This window comes from Balaenoptera physalus (assembly GCF_965194825.1).
Source record: "Balaenoptera physalus genome assembly, chromosome: 6".
NCBI lineage: Eukaryota > Metazoa > Chordata > Mammalia > Artiodactyla > Balaenopteridae > Balaenoptera > Balaenoptera physalus.
Genome location: NC_138885.1, coordinates 71,556,702 through 71,576,241, shown reverse-complemented (window position 1 = coordinate 71,576,241; position 19,540 = coordinate 71,556,702). Strand labels below are relative to the sequence as shown.

General features: G+C 41.2%; 1 protein-coding gene across 1 annotated transcript in view; it reads left to right on the top strand.

Moving 5' to 3' along the window:
* The window catches only part of TTN (titin), a 285,964-nt gene that overhangs the window by 216,422 nt on the left and 50,002 nt on the right, over positions 1-19,540 (top strand). The window contains exons 257-287 of the mRNA XM_082466160.1: positions 343-645; positions 1,335-1,637; positions 1,735-2,016; positions 2,119-2,418; positions 2,512-2,814; positions 2,910-3,218; positions 3,332-3,613; positions 3,736-4,035; positions 4,122-4,415; positions 4,506-7,472; positions 7,796-8,116; positions 8,215-8,499; positions 8,597-8,896; positions 9,194-9,496; positions 9,926-10,201; positions 10,305-10,604; positions 10,699-11,001; positions 11,186-11,485; positions 11,972-12,259; positions 12,624-12,920; positions 13,489-13,791; positions 13,894-14,199; positions 15,324-15,611; positions 15,707-15,997; positions 16,088-16,375; positions 16,539-17,126; positions 17,227-17,331; positions 17,805-18,002; positions 18,106-18,402; positions 18,492-19,079; positions 19,171-19,473. Coding sequence (XP_082322286.1) covers positions 343-645; positions 1,335-1,637; positions 1,735-2,016; positions 2,119-2,418; positions 2,512-2,814; positions 2,910-3,218; positions 3,332-3,613; positions 3,736-4,035; positions 4,122-4,415; positions 4,506-7,472; positions 7,796-8,116; positions 8,215-8,499; positions 8,597-8,896; positions 9,194-9,496; positions 9,926-10,201; positions 10,305-10,604; positions 10,699-11,001; positions 11,186-11,485; positions 11,972-12,259; positions 12,624-12,920; positions 13,489-13,791; positions 13,894-14,199; positions 15,324-15,611; positions 15,707-15,997; positions 16,088-16,375; positions 16,539-17,126; positions 17,227-17,331; positions 17,805-18,002; positions 18,106-18,402; positions 18,492-19,079; positions 19,171-19,473 — 12,171 coding nt within the window. The remainder of the gene's footprint in view (positions 1-342; positions 646-1,334; positions 1,638-1,734; positions 2,017-2,118; positions 2,419-2,511; positions 2,815-2,909; positions 3,219-3,331; positions 3,614-3,735; positions 4,036-4,121; positions 4,416-4,505; positions 7,473-7,795; positions 8,117-8,214; positions 8,500-8,596; positions 8,897-9,193; positions 9,497-9,925; positions 10,202-10,304; positions 10,605-10,698; positions 11,002-11,185; positions 11,486-11,971; positions 12,260-12,623; positions 12,921-13,488; positions 13,792-13,893; positions 14,200-15,323; positions 15,612-15,706; positions 15,998-16,087; positions 16,376-16,538; positions 17,127-17,226; positions 17,332-17,804; positions 18,003-18,105; positions 18,403-18,491; positions 19,080-19,170; positions 19,474-19,540) is intronic.

Sequence of the window (19,540 nt, the reverse complement as noted above, 5' to 3'; positions counted from 1 at the left end):
ACAAATTACTAAAAAAAAATTTATATGTGTGTGTGTATGTATGTATGTATATATATATATATATATATATGTATGTATGTATGTATGTATGTATGTATAAAACTGTTCCTTCAGTTTCTACTAAAGCAGGGGCAACCAGTAACTACTGCAAACCTACTTCACTTTAAAATATGGTTGAATATAGACACCAAGGAAAGAAAAAAAAAACAATTAATAAACACAAAATCTCACTCTTTTCATAACAACATTTTTGTCTCCCTTTTAAAAACAGAGGGTAACAAATATTGAGCCCAGTAGTCCATTGATGTCAAACAACTGAAAACCTTTTCCTCTTATTTCCAGATGTGCCAGGTCCTGTTGGAATACCATTCCTGTCTCACAACCTAACCAACGACTCCTGCAAACTGACATGGTTTTCTCCAGAAGATGATGGAGGCTCTCCAGTCACAAATTATGTCATTGAAAAGCGGGAAGATGACCGCAGAGCATGGACCCCAGTGACATACACAGTTACCCGACAAAATGCCACCATCCAGGGTCTCATTCAAGGAAAAGCCTACGTTTTCCGAATTGCAGCTGAAAATAGTATTGGCATGGGCCCGTTTGTTGAGACAACAGATGCGCTTGTCATAAGAGATCCAATAAGTAAGTACAATTTAAAACAATTTCATCTTTAATCACTTTTTCGCTCATTTAATAAAAGACTATAGTGACAAAGTAGGTACACAAATGCCAAACATTTCATTCATTTGGCAAGCATTCATTAGGCAAATATGTAGTCTCTGATGTTGGTAGTATTTGAACGTGACTATGAAAGAGATTGTGGGAATATATATGATTCTTCAAACCCTCCCATGTAATACTACATAGATTCTTTTTTTAATTTCCAACTTAATGGCATGAACATGAAGTATTTTCCTAACTCTAAAACTACCAACTCTGGGGACTTCCCTGGCAGTCCAGTGGTTAGGACTCCGAGCTTCCAATGTGGTGGGGTGGCGGGCGGGTTCGATCCCTGCTCAGGGATCTAAGATCCCACAGGCCGTGTGGCGTGGCCAAAACATTTTTTAAAATAAATTTTGAAACGCTAAAACTACCAACTCTGGGGGACTTTCCTGAATTATTTGGCCTCAATGAACCTCTATTTCCTCATCTGGAAATTAGATTGTATCGAGTGGCTTTCAGCTCTACTCATTTTATGTTGAGATTTCTTTTGTTACTTATCAAAACAAATAGTTTAATGTTTAAATGCAATCCTCAAAAAGCATTATTTACTACATTTTCTATTACATTCTTAACATGACATTTGTCTCACTGTCATTCCACACTTGCAGCTGTACCAGAGCGTCCTGAAGACCTAGAAGTCAAAGAAGTTACTAAAGATTCTGTTACTTTGACTTGGAATCACCCTAAGTATGATGGCGGATCCGAAATTATCAACTATGTCCTAGAAAGCCGTCTCATTGGAACTGAGAAGTTCCACAAAGTTACAAATGACAACTTGCTTAGCAGGAAGTACACTGTGAAAGGCTTAAAAGAAGGCGATACCTATGAGTACCGTGTCAGTGCCGTCAATATTGTTGGACAAGGCAAACCATCATTTTGCACCAAGCCAATCACTTGCAAGGATGAGCTAGGTATGTGTCAAATGCAGCTTACACTTTGAAAACTTGTACACTTATAGGTTTACCTTAAGACATCAAACTGACTTTCCTTTATAATTATACATTTCAGCTCCTCCAACGCTTGACCTCGACTTCAGAGATAAACTCACGATTCGAGTTGGTGAAGCTTTTGCCCTCACTGGCCGTTACTCAGGCAAACCAAAGCCTAAGGTTACTTGGTTCAAAGATGAAGTTGATGTGCTAGAAGATGATCGCACTCATATAAAGACCTCGCCAACAACACTTGCTCTAGAGAAGCTCAAGGCCAAGCGTTCAGATTCTGGCAAATACTGTGTGGTTGTGGAGAACAGTACAGGCTCCAGGAAAGGTTTCTGTCAAGTTAATGTCGTTGGTAAGTATTATTTAGCAAGAGTTAGAGACATTCTGTTCTTTCCAAAGCAGAAGTGGAAATAACATTTTGTGGTGTGATTTTTTTTTTTTTTTTTTTCCTCAGACCGTCCTGGACCACCGGTAGGACCAGTTGTTTTTGATGAGGTGACCAAAGATTACATGGTTATCTCTTGGAAGCCACCTTTAGATGACGGAGGCAGTGAAATTACTAATTATATTATTGAGAAGAAGGAAGTGGGCAAAGACGTTTGGATGCCTGTGACATCTGCAAGTGCTAAAACAACATGCAAAGTTTCTAAACTGCTTGAAGGAAAAGATTATATTTTCCGGATACATGCTGAAAATCTGTATGGAATAAGTGATCCTCTGGTGTCTGATTCAATGAAAGCCAAAGATCGTTTCAGTATGCATCATATTTCTTTTCAGTGATTCAATGTTTGATATTGTTAACGGGAAGAATTAAATTTCTAACATATTTTGCTAATGTTTGTTATAGGGGTTCCTGATGCACCTGACCAGCCAACTGTTACACAAGTTACCAAAGACTCTGCATTAGTCATCTGGAACAAGCCAAATGATGGAGGAAAGCCCATCACAAACTACATCCTGGAAAAGAAGGAAACTATGTCTAAACAATGGGCTAGAGTTACCAAAGAGCCTATCCATCCATACACTAAATTTACGGTTCCTGACCTTCTAGAAGGGTGTCAGTATGAATTCCGGGTTTCTGCAGAAAACCAAATTGGTATTGGAGACCCAAGCCCACCATCCAAACCAGTCTTTGCTAAAGATCCAATTGGTATAGTACTAAAGCATTCTTTCAGCTTTCATTTTATCCAACTTTGTTTTCAGCTACATTCTAACTCCTTTTTGGTTTTCTCTTTTATTATGTAGTGAGACCAAGTCCACCTATTAATCCTGAAGCAATAGATAAAACACATAATTCAGTTGATCTAACCTGGCAGCCACCACGTCATGATGGTGGGAGCAAGATTCTGGGTTATATTGTTGAATACCAGAAAGTTGGAGATGAAGAATGGAAAAGAGCCAATCACACCCCTGAGTCGTGTCCTGAAACTAACTATAAAGTCACTGATCTTTGGGATGGTCAATCCTATAAGTTCAGAGTAATAGCAGTCAATGTAGCCGGTGAATCAGATCCAGCTCATGTTCCCGAGCCAGTGCTAGTAAAAGACAGACTCGGTGAGTATAATGTTCTCAGCTGCCTTTGCAAGGAAGACAGGTTTCATTGTCTATGCTTAAGTGTAAAATACATTCACAAAACAAATCTGTAAGTACTGTTCTCTTTATTCTAGAACCCCCTGAGTTGATTCTTGATGCCAACATGGCAAGAGAACAACACATAAGGGTTGGTGATACTCTAAGACTTAGTGCCATCATCAAAGGAGTGCCATTCCCAAAAGTAACTTGGAAAAAAGAAGACAGAGAGGCTCCAGTTAAAGCAAGAATTGATGTTACTCCAGTTGGTAGCAAGCTTGAAATTTGTAATGCTGCCCATGAAGATGGTGGAATTTATTCCTTAACAGTGGAGAATCCAGCTGGTTCAAAAACTGTCTCAGTAAAAGTACTTGTATTAGGTAAGAATTTTAGTACTTGTGATGTACTTAATGCAATAGCATATAAAAGTAACTCTAAATACATTTTGAGTTCTTATCTGGATTAAATCACTTATATAACTGCATTACTTAACACTTTTCAGATAAGCCTGGGCCACCTAGAGATCTGGAAGTCAGTGAAATTAGGCAAGATTCTTGTTACCTTACTTGGAAGGAACCACTGGATGATGGTGGTTCTGTTATTACAAATTATGTGGTTGAGAGGAGAGATGTTGCCAGTGCCCAGTGGTCATCTCTTTCAACTACATCAAAGAAAAAGAGCCACTTTGCTAAACATCTTACTGAAGGCAATCAGTATCTCTTCCGAGTAGCTGCTGAGAACCAGTATGGACGTGGTCCTTTCGTAGAAACATCTAAACCCATCAAGGCTCTGGCTCCCCTATGTAAGTTGCTCTCTTTGGATACAAAAGTACTGTTTTACTGTCTTTGAGTATATTGTTTATTCATCATAACTTCTTCGTCTTAAAAGATCCTCCAGGGCCACCCAAGAACCTACACCATGTAGATGTTGACAAGACTGAAGTCTCCCTTGTTTGGAATAAGCCACATCGTGATGGTGGCTCTCCAATCACTGGATATTTGGTGGAATATCAAGAAGAGGGTGCCCAAGACTGGATTAAGTTCAAGACTGTGACAAACTCAGAGTGTGTTGTTACCGGACTACAACAAGGAAAGACCTATAAATTCCGTGTAAAAGCTGAAAACATTGTGGGTCTTAGTCTTCCTGACACAACTATCCCAATAGAATGTCAAGAAAAACTAGGTAATTTTTAGATTGGAATTATTTTCTTTCTTTTTTAAATTATTCATATTGTGAAAATCAAAATCTAATTTCCTCATGTTTCCTTTCCAGTGCCTCCATCTGTGGAGCTGGATGTGAAATTAATTGAAGGCCTTGTGGTAAAAGCTGGAACTACAGTCAGATTCCCTGCCATTATAAGAGGTGTACCTGTTCCTACTGCAAAGTGGACAACCGATGGGAATGAGATTAAAACAGATGAACACTATACAGTTGAAACTGACAACTTCTCATCAGTACTCACCATTAAGAACTGCTTAAGGAGAGACACTGGGGAATATCAGATCACAGTTTCCAATGCAGCTGGCACCAAAACAGTGGCTGTACATCTTACTGTTCTTGACGTTCCAGGTCCACCAACAGGCCCTATTAATATTCTGGAAGTTACCCCTGAACATATGACTATCTCATGGCAGCCACCTAAGGATGATGGAGGAAGCCCTGTGATAAATTATATTGTTGAGAAAAAAGACACAAAGAAAGACACATGGGGTGTTGTCTCTTCAGGAAGCAGTAAGACAAAGCTGAAAGTCCCACATCTGCAGAAGGGCTGTGAATATGTCTTCCGAGTGAAAGCAGAGAATAAGATTGGTGTTGGCCCTCCCCTTGACTCCATACCTACTGTTGCTAAACATAAGTTTAGTCCTCCATCTCCTCCTGGTAAACCAGTAGTCACTGACATTACTGAAAGTGCTGCAACAGTGTCTTGGACTCTGCCAAAATCTGATGGTGGCAGTCCAATAACTGGTTACTATGTGGAACGTCGAGAAGTAACAGGCAAATGGATGAGGGTCAACAAAACACCTCTAGCGGACCTGAAGTTTAGAGTGACTGGACTCTATGAGGGAAATACATATGAGTTTAGAGTTTTTGCTGAGAATCTTGCAGGACTAAGCAATCCGTCCCCAAGTTCTGATCCAATAAAAGCTTGCCGGCCCATCAAACCACCTGGACCACCTATTAATCCTAAGCTGAAAGACAAGACCAGAGAAACAGCTGACCTGGTGTGGACAAAGCCTCTCAGTGATGGTGGCAGCCCCATTCTGGGCTATGTAGTGGAATGTCAGAAAGCTGGAGCAACACAGTGGAACAGGATTAATAAAGATGAACTCATTAGGCAATGTGCCTTTAGGGTACCTGGACTAATTGAAGGAAATGAGTACAGATTCCGTATAAAGGCAGCTAATATTGTGGGAGAGGGAGAGCCAAGAGAACTAGCAGAATCTGTGATTGCAAAGGACATCCTTCATCCTCCAGAAGTAGAACTTGATGTTACCTGTCGTGACGTTATTACCGTTAAAGTGGGCCAAACTATCCGCATTCTTGCTCGGGTCAAAGGCAGACCTCAACCAGACATAACTTGGTCCAAGGAAGGCAAAGTATTGGCGCGAGAAAAGCGGGTTGACCTAATTCACGATCTACCTCGTGCTGAGCTGCAAATTAAAGAAGCTGTTAGAGCTGATCATGGCAAGTATATCATCTCAGCTAAGAACAGCAGTGGACACGCCCAAGGTTCTGCTATCGTTAATGTCCTTGACAGACCTGGGCCTTGCCAGAATTTAAAGATCAGCAACGTAACCAAAGAGAACTGTACAATTTATTGGGAAAACCCTCTAGATAACGGTGGCTCAGAAATAACAAACTTCATAGTGGAATATCGCAAACCAAACCAGAAAGGCTGGTCAATTGTTGCTTCAGATGTCACTAAGCGATTAATCAAGGCCAACCTTTTAGCCAACAATGAATACTATTTCCGAGTTTGTGCAGAGAATAAAGTAGGTGTTGGGCCAACCACTGAAACAAAAACTCCAATTCTGGCTATTAACCCTATTGACAGACCAGGTGAGCCCCAAAACCTTCATATTGCAGATAAAGGAAAGACATTTGTCTACCTAAAATGGAGGCGGCCTGATTATGATGGTGGTAGCCCAAATCTATCATATCATGTTGAAAGGAAGCTGAAGGGCTCTGATGACTGGGAAAGAGTGCATAAAGGAAGCATTAAAGACACCCACTACATGGTTGACAAATGTGTTGAAAACCAGATTTATGAGTTCAGAGTGCAAACGAAGAATGAAGGTGGAGAAAGTGACTGGGTGAAGACAGAGGAAGTTGTTGTAAAGGAAGACTTGCAGAAACCAGTACTTGATCTGAAATTAAGTGGTGTGCTAACTGTCAAAGCGGGTGACACCATTCGACTTGAGGCAGGTGTTAGAGGCAAACCATTTCCAGAAGTTTCATGGACCAAGGACAAAGACGCGACAGACTTAACAAGATCACCAAGGGTCAAGATTGCTACCAGTGGTGATTCATCTAAATTTTCTCTTACTAAAGCAAAGCGAAGTGATGGTGGTAAATATGTAATTACAGCAACTAACACAGCTGGCAGTTTTGTGGCCTTTGCTACTGTCAATGTTTTAGATAAGCCTGGGCCTGTAAGAAATCTGAAAATTGTTGATGTGTGTAGTGATAGGTGTTCTCTTCGCTGGGATCCACCAGAGGATGATGGTGGCTGTGAAATCCAAAATTATATTTTAGAAAAATGTGAGAGCAAGAGAATGGTTTGGTCTACCTTTTCTGCTACTATCTTAATACCTGGTACTACAGTAACACGTCTCATAGAAGGGAATGAATATATTTTCAGAGTCCGTGCAGAAAATAAAATAGGCACAGGGCCTCCAACAGAAAGTAAACCAGTCATTGCAAAAACCAAATATGATAGACCTGGTCGCCCTGACCCCCCAGAAGTCACTAAAGTAAGCAAAGAAGAGATGACTGTGGTTTGGACGCCACCTGAATATGATGGTGGAAAGTCCATCACAGGATACTATTTGGAGAAAAAGGAAAAACATTCAACACGATGGATCCCTGTCAACAAGAGTGCGATCCCTGAGAGACGTTTGAAAGTACAGAATCTCTTCCCAGGACATGAATATCAGTTCCGTGTCAAGGCAGAAAATGAAGTTGGAATTGGAGAACCAAGCTTGCCATCAAGCCCAGTGGTGGCAAAAGACCCCATAGGTATGATGTTCTTGCTTTTTCTGGTATTACACCAACTCTTAATCTCAGGCACAGAGGTATTAGACAAATAAGTTAAATGCACAGCATCAAAACCTTAATCTTAGCCAGTAGTTTTCCAAATAAATCTTTTACCAATTCGCCTAAAATGTACAAACAATGGTAGATTCTAGTTTTATGAAGGAAAATAAGGAGGACTGAGTAACTGAGAAATTGAATGTACTATCTGTGGTTAATTAAGGATGGACTATATAGAATTACTCATTAACGTATCACTAGTAGTTGTTAACCATGTGTAAATGTATTCTTATATAATTTACTTTCAGAACCACCTGGTCCACCGACCAATCTCAAAGTGGTTGATACAACCAAAAGTTCCATAACTCTTGGGTGGGGAAAACCGGTGTATGACGGTGGCGCACCAATCATTGGATATGTTGTGGAAATGAGACCAAAGAGACCAGATACATCACCTGATGAAGGCTGGAAAAGGTGTAGTGCTGTAGCGCAACTCGTTCGCATGGAATTCACCGTGACCAGCTTGGATGAAAACCAGGAATATGAGTTCAGGGTTTGTGCCCAAAACCAAGTTGGCATTGGGCACCCTGCAGAACTAAAGGACGCTATTAAACCTAAAGAAATCCTAGGTGAGGCCCTATGTTATCACTTGATTCATTCATGTTTCACTTCTCACATGATCTCCCCACATTCTGAAGTCAACTGACGACTTTCGTGTCATTTGCAGAACCTCCGGAGATTGAGTTGGATGCCAGCATGAGAAAACTGGTCACAGTGAGAGCAGGATGCCCTATTCGACTATTTGCCATAGTGAGAGGGCGACCAGCCCCTACGGTCACTTGGCGAAAAGTGGGTATTGATAACGTGGTCAGAAAGGGACAAGTTGATCTGGTTGATACTATGGCCTTCCTCGTCATCCCCAATTCTACCCGTGATGACTCAGGAAAATATTCCTTGACGCTTGTGAACCTGGCAGGAGAAAAGGCCGTGTTCGTGAATGTCAGAGTATTAGGTGGGTTATAAACAAGCGTCTTCCGCCCCTTCAAAAATGCCTTAGTTAATAAGGAGGCTGAGGGGACTCGTATATATGACTTTGTCGTCCTTCACAGATACTCCTGGACCCGTGTCTGATTTAAAAGTTTCGGATGTCACTAAAACATCATGCCACATTTCCTGGGCCCCTCCCGAGAACGATGGTGGGAGCCAAGTGACACATTACATTGTGCAGAAACGTGAGGCAGATAGAAAGACGTGGTCGACAGTCACCCCAGAAGTCAAGAAAACGAGCTTCCACGTCACCAATCTTGTCCCTGGGACTGAGTATTTCTTCAGAGTAACTGCTGTCAATGAGTATGGTCCCGGCGTCCCAACAGATGTCCCCAAACCAGTGCTCGCAACAGATCCTCTAAGTAAGTTACATCCTTTCTCCCTCCTTTTAACTCCAGTCCCCGACCTCAGCAAAATCAAGATACCGAAACATTTTACTCCACTAATGAAAGGGCCTTCACTTGTAGAAACCTAAACAGTACAAATAAATATCTAACTTGCTCACCGAAGACTTTTTTGATCTGACTAATCCGTGTCCTTTTTACTTTCAACATCCCGAACCATAGTTTCCATATACTTTGAAGCAAGTGGCATACGAAAACATTTATGCATATTTCCAAAGGGTTGGATTAGGTTACCTGGGTGGTTTTTTCTTCTAGGTGAGCCGGATCCCCCCAGGAAACTGGAAGTTACTGAAATGACAAAGAACAGCGCTACGTTAGCCTGGTTACCGCCCCTGCGCGACGGAGGCGCGAAGGTCGACGGCTACATCGTTAGTTACAGAGAAGAAGAGCTGCCTGCAGGTCGCTGGACAGAGTACTCGGTGGTGAAAGACCTCAGCCTTGTCGTCACCGGCCTCAAGGAGGGAAAGAAATACAAATTTAGGGTAGCAGCCAGAAATGCCGTTGGAGTCAGTTTGCCAAGAGAAGCTGAGGGAGTGTATGAAGCCAAAGCACAGCTGTGTAAGTAGTCAGAGTCGTTTTCCATGGGATAAAAGTTTATGAGGCTCTTCTTTTGACATGTAGACATTTATCCCTGAAGAATCTAGTTCCAGAAATACTTGAAATATAGTAGAGAACAGTGGTTTGGAAACATCTGGACCCACAACAGGTAGTAAATACACCTTAAATCATGATACAGGACACACGTACATATATATGACTTAGAAAAAGTTTCTTAAAGCAACACCCATTCTTATCATGTATGCTGGCCTCAGATATTCTCAATTCGTTTCGATCCCATTCTCTGTAAAAAGTATTAGCAGTAATGCAAACATTAATTTGAACCCACTAATGGGTTGCAATCCACAGTTTGAAAAGCACTAGTATAGTTCCCCACCAGAGGAAATTTAACCTCCCCGCCAAATTAATGTATCTTCATCTTACTTTTAGTGCCACCCAAGATCCTTATGCCAGAGCAAATTACTATCAAAGCTGGGAAGAAACTCCGAATTGAAGCCCATGTGTATGGAAAGCCTCTTCCGACCTGTAAATGGAAAAAAGGAGAAGATGAAGTTGTCACATCCAGCCACCTGGCAGTACATAAAGCAGACAATTCTTCAGTTCTGATCATAAAAGATGTTACTAGGAAAGACAGCGGTTACTATAGCCTCACTGCAGAGAACAGTTCTGGGACAGACACTAAGAAAATCAAAGTTATCGTCATGGGTAGGTTACGTGTTAGACAAATGGCCATCCAAATATGAATATCAGAAACATTTTTTCCAGTCAAATCCCTATTCTTATATTTCTTTCCTCTCGGTTCATGCAGATGCTCCTGGACCTCCTCAGCCTCCGTTTGACATTTCTGACATAGATGCCGATGCTTGCTCCCTGTCATGGCACATCCCCCTGGAGGACGGAGGCAGTAACATCACCAATTACATAGTGGAGAAGTGTGACGTGAGCAGGGGTGACTGGGTGACAGCGCTAGCTTCAGTGACAAAAACTTCCTGCAGGCTTGGAAAACTGATCCCAGGCCAAGAGTATATCTTCCGGGTCCGTGCTGAGAATCGATTTGGCATTTCAGAGCCTCTCACATCTCCAAAGATGCTGGCTGAGTTCCCATTTGGTATGTTTCTTTCAGGAAGAAAAAAAAAATTGTGTTTTCTTTCTAGTCTGTTACTTAGGCTAGAAACTGATATTTCCCTGATCTTCATCTCCAGATGTTCCCAGTGAACCCAAGAATGCACGAGTCACTAAAGTCAACAAAGACTGCATATTTGTGGCGTGGGATAGACCAGACAGTGATGGAGGGAGCCCCATTACCGGCTACCTGATTGAACGCAAAGAAAGAAACAGTTTGCTCTGGGTGAAAGCTAACGATACCCCTGTCCGGTCAACTGAATATCCCTGTGCTGGCCTGATAGAAGGCCTTGAGTATTCATTCAGAATCTCTGCCCTAAATAAAGCTGGATCCAGCCCACCCAGCAAACCAACTGAATATGTAACTGCGAGAACGCCAGTTGGTGAGTAATTTTTTTGAGTAATTTTTTTTTTTTTTTTTAAGTATTATGAGGACACATTTAAATCTTGGAGTCTCTGAAGGTTACTATTTCCATTCAGGAATATGTTCTGGGTGATACTGTGAAACACAGAGCTTAAAATTTCTGCTGTTAAGATAAATGCTGAGAATATCTCTTTTGGTTTTAGATCCTCCTGGAAAGCCTGAAGTTATTGATGTTTCCAAGAGTACTGTGTCCCTCATCTGGGCCCGTCCAAAGCATGATGGAGGCAGCAAAATTATTGGCTATTTCGTAGAAGCTTGCAAACTTCCTGGTGATAAGTGGGTACGGTGTAATACTTCACCTCACCAGATTCCCCAGGAAGAGTACACAGCTACTGGCTTAGAAGAGAACGCTCAGTATCAATTTAGAGCAATTGCCAAGACTGCGGTAAACATTAGCCAGCCTTCTGAACCTTGTGATCCAGTGACTATCATGGCAGAAAATGGTAAGATTCTGTTGAACATTACAGGCAAAGGTGGACAGCACTCATAATGTATATTTCTCCTAATAAAAAACTAAATCTACACCTATGGAAATAAGGGCAAGTAAAATGATAGGTACTTTGTATACAGACACTAAAAATTATGATTATGGAGAATCTTAATAACATGCTAAACTAAAAAACAGGATACAAAACTGTGTGGACAGCATAATTTTAACCATACACAGGCACAGGCACAAAAAGATGCCAAAGAAATGCACCAAAATGATAAGAGTGAAGCTTTAAGGATGCTGGAATGATGGGCAATCTTTACTTTTTTCTTTATACTTTCAGCATTATCAAATTTCGGCATTTCTTTTATAATGAATATGTTACTTTCAAAAAATCCCATCTTGAAAAAGACAGCGTATGAATTGCCCACTTTTATCAGTAAGAATTATGTAATATAGCTTTGCATATATTAAATCCTTTTATCTTATTTCTTTCCAGTTCCTCCCAGGATAGACCTGAGTGTGGCTATGAAATCTTTGCTCACTGTGAAAGCTGGAACTAACGTTTGCCTGGATGCTACTGTTTTTGGTAAACCAATGCCCACAGTCTCTTGGAAGAAGGATGGGACGCCGCTGAAAGCATCGGAAGGCATCAAGATGGCCATGAAGCGGAACCTGTGTACCCTGGAGCTGTTCAGCGTGAATCGGAAAGACTCAGGGGACTATACCATCACTGCCGAAAACGCAAGTGGCTCCAAATCAGCCACCATCAAGCTCAAAGTGTTAGGTAACTAAAGCACTTCACTAGAATCTCATGTTTCACTTTGGTTAATGTGATGTCATAGAATTTACAAAATAATATGTGAGAAGAGGTACCTATCTCGATGTATCTTTCGTCATCGCGGAATTATTCTCATCACAGAACAACAGCGTTTTACAGCCGAAAAGACCACTAGAGATCACATATTCCAGTTACATAATTTTAGATATGAGGAAATTAAGATTTGGAAAAATTAAGTAACTTCCAAGGTCGTATAGGAAGTTAATGACAACATAAAGACTGCAGCCCAGGTCTCCAGACCTCCACTCTACTCATTCCCTATTTCACATGTGTGAGTGAAAGACTTCACTTTTCTTTCTTATCCTTTCAGATAAACCAGGTCCTCCAGCATCTGTTAAAATCAACAAAATGTATTCAGATCGTGCAATGCTTTCTTGGGAACCTCCTCTTGAAGACGGAGGCTCAGAAATCACCAACTATGTTGTTGACAAACGTGAAACGAGCAGACCCAACTGGGCACAAGTCTCTGCCACTGTGCCCATCACCAGCTGCAGCGTGGAGAAACTGATAGAGGGCCATGAGTATCAGTTCCGAATTTGTGCTGAAAATAAATACGGAGTGGGCGACCCGATCTTAACTGAACCGGCAATTGCTAAAAACCCATATGGTAAGAACATTTTCCTGAGGTTTTTCTCTTTTTTTTTTTAAACTTCCTTATTGGAGTATAATTGCTTTACAATGGTGTGTTACTTTCTGCTTTATAACAAAGTGAATCAGCTATATGTATACATATATCCCCATATCCCTTCCCTCTGGAGCCTCCCTCCCATCCTCCCTATCCCACCCCTCTAGGTGGTCACAAAGCATCGAGCTGATCTCCCTGTGCTATGCAGCAGCTTCTCACTAGCTAGCTATTTTACATTTGGTAGTGTATATATGTCCATGCCACTCTCTCACTTCATCCCAGCTTACCCTTCCCCCTCCCCATGTCCTCAAGTCCATTCTCTACGTCTGCGTCTTTATTCCTGTCCTGCCCCTACATTCTTCAGAACGATTTTTTTTTTTTAAGATTCCATATATATGTGTTAGCATATGGTATTTGTTTTTTTCTTTCTGACTTACTTCACTCTGTATGACAGACTCTAGGTCCATCCACCTCACTACAAATAACTCATTTTACTTTTTAAATATTACCTTTTAGACTGGGACATTAACTTGTCAATCAATCTCTGCAGACCCACCCGGACGCTGTGATCCTCCTGTTATTAGCAACATAACCAAAGATCACATGACAGTAAGCTGGAAACCACCAGCAGATGATGGCGGCTCCCCCATCACTGGCTATTTGGTTGAAAAGCGGGAAACCCAGGCAATTAACTGGACTAAGGTCAACAGAAAACCCGTTATAGAAAGAACGATAAAAGCAACAGGTCTCCAAGAAGGCATGGAATATGAGTTCCGAGTTACAGCTATAAATAAGGCTGGACCAGGCAAACCCAGTGATGTATCCAAAGCTGCTTATGCCCAAGATCCTCTGTGTAAGTTTTCATGAGAGAGTCCAATATTCTGTGTTATAATCAACATTCAACAACTGGGAATGAGGTTTTAATGAAAATTTTTCTATTATTATTTATCCTCAGATCCTCCTGGTCCACCAGCTTTTCCCAAAGTATATGATACAACCCGTAGCTCCGTGAGTCTATCTTGGGGCAAGCCAGCCTATGACGGTGGTAGCCCTATCATTGGTTACCTTGTTGAAGTAAAACGAGCTGATTCTGATAACTGGGTGAGGTGCAATTTACCACAGAAGCTACAGAAAACCCGCTTTGAGGTTACCGGCCTAATGGAAAACACAGAATATCAGTTCCGCGTGTATGCCGTTAATAAGATAGGATATAGTGACCCCAGCGATGTGCCAGATAAACACTGTCCCAAGGACATTTTAAGTAAGTATTACCAGGAGAAATATACAGAACTTTTCTCATCAGTCATATTGTAAGAGGGAGTACGGTACTCTCTTATGTAGATTTATTTATTTATAAGTTTTAGGGTTGGTAACTCTACAAGTATCAATACATTTTAGGAGAGCTGGGTTGGTACCTTATGGTATTGTATAATAAGCTAAATGGAATGCAAGTATGAGAATTTCATGTCTTCAAAAGAATATGGGATATAGGAATTTTATTCTGAGAATAAAAAGATTTTTTAAAACTAAGTAGTGAGCTATTTATCATTCTTAGGTTTTTATTTTCTCTTCTAATCTACCCCTCTCCATAAGTATATAATGGGTAAGCTCTCCATCATCTTTATTTCTCTTCTCACCATTTCTTCTATTCACCTATTCTCCCTAACCAGTGCTCCTTTTACTTTGAATTACTTGGTATTATACTTCACCCTCTGTGTACTGTTCTTCCTACAATGAAATGAAGAGTATATAGCAGAGTGCCTTCACTGGAAGAAAGCCAAAAACCAATCATCTATTTTTAATATACAGAGAGTTTAAGAGTATATAAGGTTCATGAGATAAGGAGATGCAGATCCTCCAGGGAAAACTTGGGTCGGCCTATAGGATATTGGAAAATAGAAAGATCAATAATTGCTACAGAGTATTAAAATCGTTGGCAACGGGACTTCCCTGGTGGCGCAGTGGTTAAGAATCTGCCTGCCAATGCAGCGGACACGGGTTCGAGCCCTGGTCGGGGAAGATCCCACATGCCGTGGAGCAACTAAGCCCGTGTGCCACAACTACTGAGCCTGCATTCTAGAGCCCACGAGCCACAACTACTGAAGCCCGTGTGCCTAGAGCCTGTGCTCTGCAACAAAGAGTAGCCCCCGCTCGCCACAACTAGAGAACGCCTGCACGCAGCAACGAAGACCCAATGCAGCCAATAAATAAATAAATTTTTAAAAATAAAAAAAATAGTTGGCAAAAGTTTTGAGGATTATATTAAGGATTTTCTAAAGAACTAGAGATCAGTTATGGAAAGAAACATATTTTAGGAGTGATCAGGCCAGTTCTTGGAAATACATTTGACCATTATTACTCTGTCTTTACTCCAACATTAAACAGTTCCACCTGAGGGAGAACTTGATGCTGATTTGAGGAAAACACTCATATTACGTGCTGGAGTTACAATGAGACTGTATGTACCAGTAAAAGGACGTCCACCTCCCAAGATAACTTGGTCTAAACCAAATGTCAATCTAAGAGAAAGGATTGGACTCGACATAAAGTCAACTGACTTTGACACTTTCTTGCGCTGTGAAAATGTGAACAAATATGATGCAGGAAAATATATCTTGACTCTGAAGAACAGCTGTGGTAAAAAAGAATATACCATTGTAGTGAAAGTGCTTGGTAAGTCCACTTGAAAAAACAATCATATATATGCTTAAAATGTAGTCTATGTATTTTTTACGTATTCATTTCTTATTTACCCACTATTTATTCAGATACTCCTGGGCCACCCATCAATGTGACTGTCAAAGAAATATCCAAAGATTCTGCTTATGTTACCTGGGATCCTCCCATTATTGATGGCGGAAGCCCCATCATAAACTATGTGGTAGAAAAGCGTGACGCAGAGAGGAAGTCCTGGTCCACTGTGACAACGGAGTGCTCCAAAACAAGCTTCAGAGTTTCTAACTTGGAGGAAGGAAAATCCTACTTCTTCAGGGTGTTTGCGGAAAACGAGTACGGCATTGGTGATCCCGGTGAAACACGTGATGCCGTGAAAGCTTCCGGTGAGCAAATGAGCTACCATCCCATCATTTTGAGTGACATCTTACCTTGGTTATCCAGGGCTTAGACGTATCGTTTCTCCTTTGCTTTAGAAACCCCTGGACCAGTTGTGGACCTTAAAGTGACGTCTGTGACCAAGTCATCTTGTAGCATAGGCTGGAAAAAGCCTCGCAGCAATGGTGGGAGTCGAATTATCGGATATGTCGTTGATATCCTGACTGAAGAAAATAAGTGGCAACGAGTCACGAAATCACTAAACTTACAGTATTCCATGAAAGATTTGACTGAAGGGGAGGAATACACCTTCAGAGTGAGTGCTGAGAATGAAAACGGAGAAGGGACCCCATGTGAAATCACTGTTGTGGCAAAGGATGATGTCGGTAAGCCTTCAGCCATCATCTCCATTTTCCCTCTGTCATCAAAAGTGCCCTCTTGAGCCCTACTCACTGGCTTATGTAAAAATCCTTTAAAAACTATAACGATCCGAAAAAATTAACTGCCTGGCATTAAAAATAACAATGACTTATCTCTGCCGTTTTACAGTGGCTCCTGACCTTGACTTAAAGGACCTTCCTGATTTGTGCTACTTGGCTAAAGAAAACAGTAACTTCCGTCTTAAGATCCCCATAAAAGGCAAGCCAGCTCCATCCGTGTCCTGGAAGAAAGGAGAAGATCCTCTAGCAACAGACACAAGGGTCAGTGTCGAGTCATCTGCAGCTAACACAACTCTTGTAGTGAATGACTGCCAAAAATCTGATGCTGGAAAATACACAATCACACTGAAGAATGTTGCCGGCACCAAGGAAGGAACTCTCTCCATAAAAGTTGTCGGCAAGCCTGGCATCCCCACTGGACCAATCAAATTTGACGAAGTCACAGCAGAAGCCATGACCTTAAAGTGGGGTCCTCCAAAGGACGACGGAGGTTCTGAGATCACCAACTATATCCTAGAGAAGAGAGATTCTGTAAACAACAAGTGGGTGACATGTGCCTCAGCTGTCCAGAAAACCACCTTTAGAGTCATGAGACTTCATGAGGGTACGGAATACACCTTCAGGGTCAGTGCTGAAAATAAATACGGTGTAGGAGAGGGCCTGAAATCGGAGCCAATTGTTGCTAGACATCCATTTGGTAAGTGTCTCAAGGTCAGAAAACATAAAGCAAAACATGGTTCTGGCTTATTTATAACACATTCCTGATTATAAATCTTGCATTATCTACTTTTTCCTAGATGTGCCCGATGCTCCCCCACCTCCCAATATTGTGGATGTCAGACATGATTCCGCATCTCTAACTTGGACTGACCCCAGGAGAACTGGAGGCTCTCCAATTACAGGTATTTAGTTGGCTCTTACCGTACAGCGTTTACATTAAGATTTCTTCCAAATCTTCCTCCCTGAAAACAAGTTGAATCTGTGCTCCTTATTTATAGCACTATCTGCACATACAAAAATGTATTTTCCTTTTTTCAGTTCATTATGCATTCAGTACATGAAGCATTAAGCAAGCTAATTCATTAAGCTAATGCTTAATTTCAATGAAAACCTCCTAATGTAATAGTTAATAAAGGCTTTCTTAATGATACCTATTTTTGTAAGTTAAAATTTTTTGACAGAAGGTGCAATAAATATGTCTATTCCAAGGGGAAAAAATGGCTCTATGCCTAGGTAATAAAAGTATACATACAAGCAAGAATGATTACTTGTTCCGTGCGTGTGTGTGTATGTGTGTGTGTGTATGTATGTATTTAAAAATCAGGCTACATTTGTACGTTCTATGTGAATTGACACATCACTGGATCTTTTGTAGGGTATCATATCGAGTCCAAGGAAAGAAATAGCCTTTTGTGGAAGAGGGCTAACAAGACTCCTGTTAGGATGAAAGACTTCAAAGTGACAGGACTAACTGAAGGTCTGGAATATGAATTCCGAGTTATGGCAATCAATTTAGCAGGAGTAGGCAAGCCAAGCCTGCCATCAGAGCCAGTTGTGGCACTTGATCCAATTGGTAAGTCATTATACAAAGCAAAACCCAGGTGTATTTTCTTCATGAAGAGAACATTGGTGTGTGTTTGACTGGGTTTCTTTGTCTGTTTTTTGCTATATTTTAGACCCTCCTGGCAAACCTGAGGTTATTAATGTAACAAGGAATTCAGTGACTCTCATTTGGACTGAACCCAAATATGATGGTGGTCATAAGTTGACTGGATACATAGTGGAGAAGCGAGATCTTCCCTCTAAATCTTGGATGAAAGCCAACCATGTTAATGTCCCAGATTGTGCCTTTACTGTTACTGACCTTGTTGAGGGTGGAAAATATGAATTCAGAATTAGAGCAAAGAATACAGCAGGTGCTATCAGTGCTCCATCAGAAAGTACAGGAACCATTATTTGCAAGGATGAATATGGTAGGTCTATTTTACTTTTTATGCACATAAACAATAGTAAATTAAGCGTCCTTCCTTTTCTGATTAAAATGTTCTTTTTTTCTTTGCAGAGGCACCAACCATTGTCCTTGATCCCACAATAAAGGATGGGCTAACAGTTAAAGCAGGTGACACCATTGTTTTGAATGCCATTAGCATTCTCGGCAAGCCTCTTCCAAAGTCAAGTTGGTCCAGGGCAGGAAAAGACATCAGACCATCAGACATCGTTCAGATAACTTCAACCCCAACATCTTGCATGCTTGCTATCAAGTATGCCACTAGAAAAGATGCTGGTGAATACACCATCACTGCTACCAATGCTTTTGGCACAAAGGAGGAGCATGTGAAGGTGACAGTCCTCGATGTACCTGGTCCCCCAGGTCCGATCGAAGTCAGTAATGTTTCTGCTGAAAAAGCAACGCTTACCTGGACACCTCCCTTAGAAGATGGCGGCTCACCAATTAAGTCTTATGTCCTTGAAAAGAGAGAAACCAGCCGACTTTTGTGGACAGTGGTTGCCGAAGATATTCAGTCTTGCAGGCATGTGGCAACCAAACTTATCCAGGGAAATGAGTACATCTTCCGGGTCTCAGCTGTAAACCAGTATGGCAAAGGGGAACCCGTACAGTCCGAACCTGTCAAGATGGTAGACAGATTTGGTACGTAGAGCATATAAGGGAATTGATATATAAGCATTTGCAGCAGAATTTAGGAAATCATAGATTTCTCATAAATTTGCTTTCTTTTCAGGTCCACCTGGCCCCCCTGGAAAACCAGAGGTGTCCAATGTCACTAAAAACACTGCCACTGTCAGTTGGAAAAGACCAGTTGATGATGGTGGCAGTGAGATCACAGGGTATCATGTAGAAAGGAGAGAGAAGAAAGGCTTGCGATGGGTGAGAGCAACAAAGACTCCAGTTTCCGATCTCAGATGCAAAGTAACAGGACTGCAAGAAGGAAACACCTACGAATTCCGTGTCAGTGCAGAGAACAAAGCAGGAATTGGTCCACCTAGTGATACTTCAAATCCTGTTCTAATGAAAGATGTAGCATGTTAGTATTTATCTTTTTCAATACAGCTCATTTGGGAGTGCCAATATTTTATATAATTTATACAAAA